This window comes from Centruroides sculpturatus, unplaced genomic scaffold (assembly GCF_000671375.1).
Source record: "Centruroides sculpturatus isolate CEXI.00-Female unplaced genomic scaffold, Cexi_2.0 scaffold947, whole genome shotgun sequence".
Lineage (NCBI taxonomy): Eukaryota > Metazoa > Arthropoda > Arachnida > Scorpiones > Buthidae > Centruroides > Centruroides sculpturatus.
In genome coordinates, this window is record NW_019385124.1 from 141,939 (window position 1) to 149,664 (window position 7,726).

The following is a 7,726-nucleotide window of genomic DNA, read 5'->3' on the forward strand; positions in this document are numbered from 1 at the left end:
CACCGGAAGCGGAAGAAAGAGAAAGGAGTGTGACAGCAGGGTCGGCACCTCTTTGGCGCCCTGTCAGGATGACACCACTGTGTCCCTTAACGGACACAGAAAAAAGTTATTGGCTGTTTATTTTGTTACACGAATGGTCGTGTTTGTGGACTTCTAGTTCCGGGATGGAGGCGTCACGAGAGAATCAGACACTCTACATCATCTATACATAATGCCTGTTTATTGTTCATACTATATACAATCGCAATAGCTAAATACAATTGGTTTAATGAACATACCAAAATTTTTTCCCGGTTACTCGTATTCCTGAGAGAGAGAGCTCATACATTTTGTGCGAGGATAAATACTTTGGTTTGAATCGTTGCTTAGTTTTCACAAAGTTCTTTCGAACGTTGAAACGGTTTTCAAGTAGCACAAAGTTCTTTCTAACGTTGTCGGGCGTAGTCCTTTCGAACAGCGGCGAGTAGATCAGTTCCTGGTAGCGGCTTATCCGTTTTTGTAAAATGCACAGTGCGCACTAATTTCCAGAGACTCTTACGTATCGACCCCTCTTTTTTATAAAGGGGGTCTCGTTGGGTTTTTTCCACTGCCTTATTAGGACTGTTTTTTCACTACTTACCAATAGTCTTTTTCGTGATTTCGGGTGACACATTCGATGTATCATACTTGACAAGGAACTAAGTTCGTGGGAAAAGATTTTTATGCTCGTTTTTTATATTGGTTTAAAATTTATTTCTTTACACTTTTCCTCCCTCAACAAAAATTTATTTAACGAATTTATTCCCTAAATTCGACTCTCACAGGAGTCTCACCAGAGGCTCTGTTGGCGAAGAAGTTGCGGACGTCGTTGGGACAATATCCGTCCTTTTGCAGCTTCCAGTAGAAGTTCCTTAGGCGATCGGGGTGATTGGCTTTGGAAACAGCGAAAGACTAAAGGACATTATCAGCGCGACAGTTTTCCAAGTCCGACGACAACTCCGCCGCCGAGTATTCCTCGTCCGGGTCCACTTTTCCGTCATCGTCGGCATCCCACAGAAGACTGGATCCGTTGCGGGTTGCCGGGCTGTTCAAGTAAACCAGCATGTCCAGACAAACGCTCTTGCAAGTCCTCTTCAGCAGGAAGCGGAAATCGGACTTAAGGCTGGAGGGATAGACGGGAGCCATCTCGCCTGAAATCAAAAGCATTTAGTCGACGGTCGCCCACCGGAAGCGGAAGAAAGAGAAAGGAGTCTCACCAGAGGCGTCGTTGGCTCAGTTGGCGAAGAAGATGTGGACGTTGTTGGGACGATATCCGTCCTCTCGCAGCTTCCGGTAGAAGTTCCTTAGGTGATCAGGATGATCGGCGTCGGTGGTTTGTCTGTTCCAATTTCCCGACAGAAGCAGGACCCGACCCCGCCTGTCGGCCGGCTGGCAACCCGAGCGCTAGGCAGCCGGAGGAGGGCAACAACGTTGATTGGATCTCAGATGGTCGCAGAAGAGACCCCGCCTCCGTTCCAACGGTCTGAGGCGCGGACAGGGAGAAAAACCTGTGAGAAGAAAGATGAGACGAGGGCGATGAGAGAGGAGAAAGAGGAAGGAGACTTACCCGGAAGATCGTCTTGGCAGACGAGTCTCTGTCGATCCTAGCGGGGGGAATCCGGTCTGGAGGTCACCAGAGGTAGGAAGTCGAAGTGGCAGGAAGGACGGGGAAAGTCTTTTGGGGTTCCGTTGCGGCAGACGGGTATCAGACAACGACCGTCTCCTGCGGAAACAAAAATTACGTAAGAGAAACTGTATTTATTTCTCTTACGTCGTTTTTGTTTTTGCAGGTTCTCTTACCCATAATTTGGTAAGAAAACAGAACTTGTATAATATCATGTTTGTCTATAGTTTGGACTAATATATATTGAAAAATAAATAAACAATTTTGTTTAACTAATTAATAAATATCACTTTTTATTCTGCATCAATAAAACTGTTTACTACATCTATCAGTGTTCTTTCGCAGTCTCGTCTTTTTTTTTATGGCACTTGCACCAACAAACTATCAAGATACAGTGCAAAGGGACTTGTTTGACAGTCATTCAATTACCTGCAAAGAAATAAGTTTTTAATGTTATGAATTGTAATTTACAAAAAAATAGATTTTGACAATTATTACATATAAAAAATATATTTTCACCTATTTACATTACTAATTTCTTTTAGTAATTGATCTGAAAAAGCTGTTTTCCTCTTCTTTGGATGTGAATGTGATGGTGAAATTTCTTCAATATTCACATTACATAAAGCCAATTTGGAACAAGTGATATTTTCTAAAATCTGAAGTATTTGAGATTTAAAAATAGAACAATAAAAAATAATTTTAAAGATTACAAAAATACAAAAGTAATACATACTTCTGATGCAGGTAGTTGTATATTTTCATTTGTTTCACTTTCTCCAACATTTGAATGTGTTCTGGAAGATAAGTATAATAATACTATTATTATTATATGAAATGTTCTACTTGTACCTGAAATAAATTTTATTTTATTAGTGGTTTTCTATCATTATTTTAAAATATTAATGTGAAGATTCTTACTCTCTAGTTACTACCAATCAGCTAAAAACTGTAACTGTGAAGAGAATAACCATTTAGGCTTTTTNCTCTAGCTTCTACCACATCAGCTAAAAACTGTAATTGTGAATAGAATATCCATTTTGGCTTCTAAGCCACTTCCGCTTCTTGGCAAGCTGTTGTGGATAGCTCTGACCTGATCACACAGATTCTTTTACAACTTCTTGCATCTGGATACTGCAAACGTAAAAACTAATTTATTAACAAATACTGTATAATTTAACTCATAAATAAATTATCAATTTTATATTTCGACATTAAATACAAGAGCTTCTAGTTATATAGCACGTGTTCAAATATAAAGAAATGCACGGTATATCCAATGACATGATATAATAAAGTAATTCTGAGCATATAGTAAACAGATTAAACACGCTACGGAATCTTTATTTTCTATTTTTTTTTATGTGCGAGCGCTTCTGGTATAAAATAAGCTTATTACTAAACAGAAACTTACTGTCTAATTGAGTCTCTTCTGCTATTTCATTCCATTTTGTGTGTATGATGTTTCGATTTTTGTGATTGGGAAGACGTTTATCCCATATTTCTGGGTGTAAATACACATTACTTATTAATTTTTCTTTTATAGCTGGTCTGCTGTGTTGGTCACTGGAAGAAGCCATTTTGTACTCTTTCGAAGGCGCATGTGCACTGTTCAGCGAGAACTGGCGAGACGCGAGAAATATCAAACCCTGTCAGATATGTGCGAGAACCAGAAATTTGCTCTTGCCAGCGATATTTCTCGCTTGTGCATGGTTTTCCTTTGCGAGAACTATATCGCTTGCAACCTCTTGCTTGCTACTAAATTTGCGTCTGCATAGTCGCACCCTTATTGAACAATGCATTTGGACAATTATTTGGCAGATTTGGAAGGCTGAAACATTTATATATGTTTGAAAGGGATTTGATTCCAGAAGTGATTATTACTGGCTGTGTATTGCATAATTTGTGCAGTTTATACAATGATATACCTCCAGATCAGGCATGGCTAACATATGGCCTGCCTAATGAATTTATGCGGCCTGCGATTATTCTTTCAATATTAGCTTCTCACGTCTGAATAGCTCGATGAAAAATTCTGACGCCAGAAAGAAAGAAAGAAAAAAAAGGTCAACAACTCACTGCGTGTTTAGAGTTAACCCTCCATTACAAATCTTATAAAGTACAGCGTAGAATGTTGACAATGCATGATAATGTGAAAAATGTATCTGTAATCTCTGTGTACAGTACAATTTAGTCTCTACAGGGTGACACCACAATGTGATCGCAATTTTTCCTTGGCTTTTAATTTTTCTTCTTCTATTTTTTTAAAATCATTCCATTGTTGTTTTTCAACCTCTGCTCTTGTTTTGTCTTTTATTTTTTTGCTTCTAAATAATTTCTAAACTACAATGATGGTTCATCACCAGTTCTTTTCTTCTTTCGTGGTCTTTCAGTGGTTTCTGCTTCCATTTGGGAATTTGATGTGCTTGGAGCAGAAATTAAATTTTCATTTTCATATGATTGAAAATTGTTTTGAGAAGTACATGGCAGAGAACTTCTAAGGTAATTACTGGGGAGATTCACATTTGACTTATTTTCATAAACTTCGTGAAATTTATGGAAATATTCCTATTTTATGGCACCACCACCAGACTCTTTTGATCTGTTCACATTTTTCCTGTATGTACACATTAAATTTCACCACTTAGCATGGCATTCAGTGGCCTGAAATGTGTACCCCTTTTTTGAGACAGTCAGAAATCCTTTGCCATAATTTGGACTTTTGAATTGATTTCAGGAATTTTTCCACCATTTCTATCCTTGTGTCTATTAGAAGTAGTGTCGCTTGGCGAGTCCATTCATTAGCTTAAGAATTAAAAAAAAAAAAAAAACTTCATTTTGCATTCTTTTAGTTTGCTATAATTTATTATTTACACAAAATTTTTAACATGATATCTGATATAATATACATAATACTGCATACTGTTTTGGTATTGTGTTAAGAAAATTTTTTTGAACTATTACATTTAAAAAGAATTAATAATTATAAATTTCAACAGAATGTTTCATTCATTCAAAATAAATATCAAAAAATTAATTTATGAATACTTGTTCTAATAAATGTATATTGTCTATATTTAATATAAAGCTGCTATTATGCTTATTTGTTCAATTTGAATTGCATTAATTAAAAGAAAATTTCAATATATAATAATTACAAAGTATCCTTACTGTATATTATTATTTAATATATACTTACCAATTTTTTTTCTGTTTCTGAAGGTTGTAAAGACTGTACATTTATTTGTGATCTTTCAGATGTTGATTGTTCTATCATTGAATATATATGTAAAAAATAAACTATAGGAATTACATTAAAATTCATAAAAACAATAATCTATTTGGTTAAATACAACATTCAATTTGTTGTACATATAAAATATGTACAGTACCTGTAGATGAACACTTCTCATTTTCACGTCGAAGTTTATTTATATATGCGAGTAAATAATTGGGATCTGACAAAAACAATGAAAAATAAATTTATTGCTTACTTGAAATGATATTCAGTTTTTTAAAGTCTTACCTTCCATCATCATTTTTCTTGTTTTTCCATCAACCACAATGTGATATGTTTTGTAATCAACAGCAACGTGCATCTCCTGCATTGTCACCATGTTTCATTCAAATGTTGCTCCAATTACCCATAATTCATTTGGTCAACACAGGGATGCACAACCTTTTTTGAAGAAGGACCAAATTAGGATTAAGTTTACTGACTGGGGGCCGGACCTCCAAGCGATTAATGCGATGGCTGAGATTGGATGCTAACGGCAATCTTGATGTCTGGCGTAATGGCAGATGTTGAAACAACCAGCAGATTTTCTAAATTCTTGTTGGTTAACCTGTTCCGTTTTTTGCACTTGTTTAAATTCATAAGCGAAAATGCTTGTTTGCATACATAGGTACTGCCAAACATGCTTGCACAAAATCGAGCATTGTCTTTCAGTTTTGGAAATGATGTATCTGGCAGTTCTTTGTAGAATGTGAGGAGATTAGAATTTTTAAACTGTGATTTCAATTCATCACTGCACTGGATGTCTATTAACTCAAGTTGGACATCTGGAGGGGCATCTTCCACTTTCACATCAAATGGAGTTGAAAAAAGTTGCAGGTAGATCTTGTATTTCTGGAATTCACCAAACCTCTCATTGAATGATGTAAGGAGGGTGTTAACTTGGTCAGAGTAATCCATCTTCATATGTGGGTATTTCTCTTTCATGGCCTTGCAATGTGGAAAGTGTGTAAAGTTCTCTGATTGCATGTGGGACTTGAAAAGTGATAGTTTGGTCATAAATGCATTGATGTTACTTGTCAACTGAGAAACAAGTTGCATCTTTCCCTGCAATCTCAAATTAAGGTCGTTTAGATAAGCAGTAATGTCAGCAAGGAAAGCTAAATCACACTGCCATCTTTGTCCCTCCAAATTCCTTGTAGTGTTCCCCCGTTCTTTGAGGAAAGTGATAATAGGCCCCAATAGCTCCACAAATCTCTTGAGGACTGTTGCCTTGCTCAGCCAACGAACTTCAGTATACGTGGGCAGGTCAGCATAATCAGCATCTATTTCTTCAAGAAATGATGTGAAGAGTCGATGGTTGAGTCCATGACGGCGGATTAAGTTCACAGTATCATAGACATCTTTCAGCAGACGTTCAAATCCCAGCTTCTTTGCACAAAGTTGCTGTTGGTGAATTATGCAATGATACTGGACTAACTCCTTTTGCCTGTCCCCAAGGTGGTTTTTCAGCAAGGTGACCATGCCATTCTCACATCCAACCATAGATGGTGCTCCATCAGTGGCAATGCTGGATAGCTTGTCAAAGTCCAGTGCTGATTTGTTGCAAACGCTCAATAAACCAGTAAGTAAGTCAGCACCAGTTGTATGTCCGGAAAGTGATGCCATGCCAAGAAATTCTTCATTCACAATAAAATCTAGTGAAACACTTCTAATAAACACAATCACTTGTGCTGTTGATGATATGTCAGTGGATTCGTCCACAGCCAAAGAAAAATAAGCACAGTTTGCAACTAAAATATTAAGTTGGCCAGAAATGTCTGATGCAATTTGCGAGATTCTCCGTTGTATCGTCATGCGGTTAAGACTGATTGTTTGAAAACACTTTGTCTTCTCAGGACACATCTTCTCACTTGCGATGATAAGACACTTTTTTATCATATCGCCATCTGTGAAAGGTTTCCCATTCTTGGCTATTAAAGCAGATATTTCTAGGCTGGCTTCAACAGCCGCATCCAATTCTCCAGATTGTTTCTTGAACACATTTTGTTGGCTGATTAGTGATCGTCGTAACGATTCGATTTTCCGTTTGCGTTCCGTACCTTGCAGAAGGAAATCCTTGTGTTGGCTTTCATGATGTCGCTTCAGGTTGAATTCTTTTGGCACTGCTATTGTTCCATTGCACAAAAGGCAAATAATGCTGTTGTTCTGTTGCACAAAACAGTACTTGTTAGTCCACACTTCCACTTCTTGAAACTGATGATTCTCGCGATTGACCTTGCGTTTAATGCCCGGCGCCATACTGTTCACTCTGCAAAACAATGTCTCATTGTGCCGAAAATTCTGAGGCCCGCAACAAATCATGTTTGAGATAAGGCAAGCTAGACTACCACGTGCTTTGTTCTGTATCCACTCTGACCAAAGACTAAAGAGGCGGGGACAGAAGACTATTACGCACACGTGGCCAGGCAGGTCTTAATTCGTTCGACCCCTGTCCGGGCGTCTCCACCATTTCTCAGAATTTGTGAGTCAGATCGTCAACATGCCAGGTGCAGGACACTAATCCATCATAAATGTGGTTACCATTCTTACCTAAATTATATTTATGGCCCGTCAGTTTTACCCCCGTGTTCAGAAATGAATCAAAAGTGATTAACACAGTGCAGTGGAAAATCTGAATATTTTAAATATAATTATTAAAATTGCGATATCTCGTTTCAAATTGGCGCTAGAATCAATCTGTTTTTTTTTTTTTTTCTGTCCTAAATATATCACAGTTTACGACTGTTAAATTTCAAATAAAATAAAAATTAAAAATAATAATTTAATTTTAAATTTACGAAAAAAAG

The 7,726-nt window shown here is 37.3% G+C and overlaps 1 protein-coding gene across 1 annotated transcript; it reads right to left on the reverse strand.

Annotated features, from left to right (window-relative positions):
- Positions 1–5,384: 5,384 nt before the first annotated feature.
- LOC111635101 (general transcription factor II-I repeat domain-containing protein 2-like) lies at positions 5,385–7,642 on the reverse strand. Its single transcript, XM_023379965.1, has one exon. The coding sequence runs from the start codon at positions 7,239–7,241 to the stop codon at positions 5,385–5,387; it is 1,857 nt and encodes a 618-aa protein (XP_023235733.1). The 5' UTR covers positions 7,242–7,642.
- Between the last annotated feature and the right edge of the window lie 84 nt (positions 7,643–7,726).

What these genes read in the sequence shown, in the direction of transcription:
- LOC111635101 (XM_023379965.1), bottom strand. Translation starts at nt 7,241, where the DNA reads ATGATTTGTTGCGGGCCTCAGAATTTTCGGCACAATGAGACATTGTTT.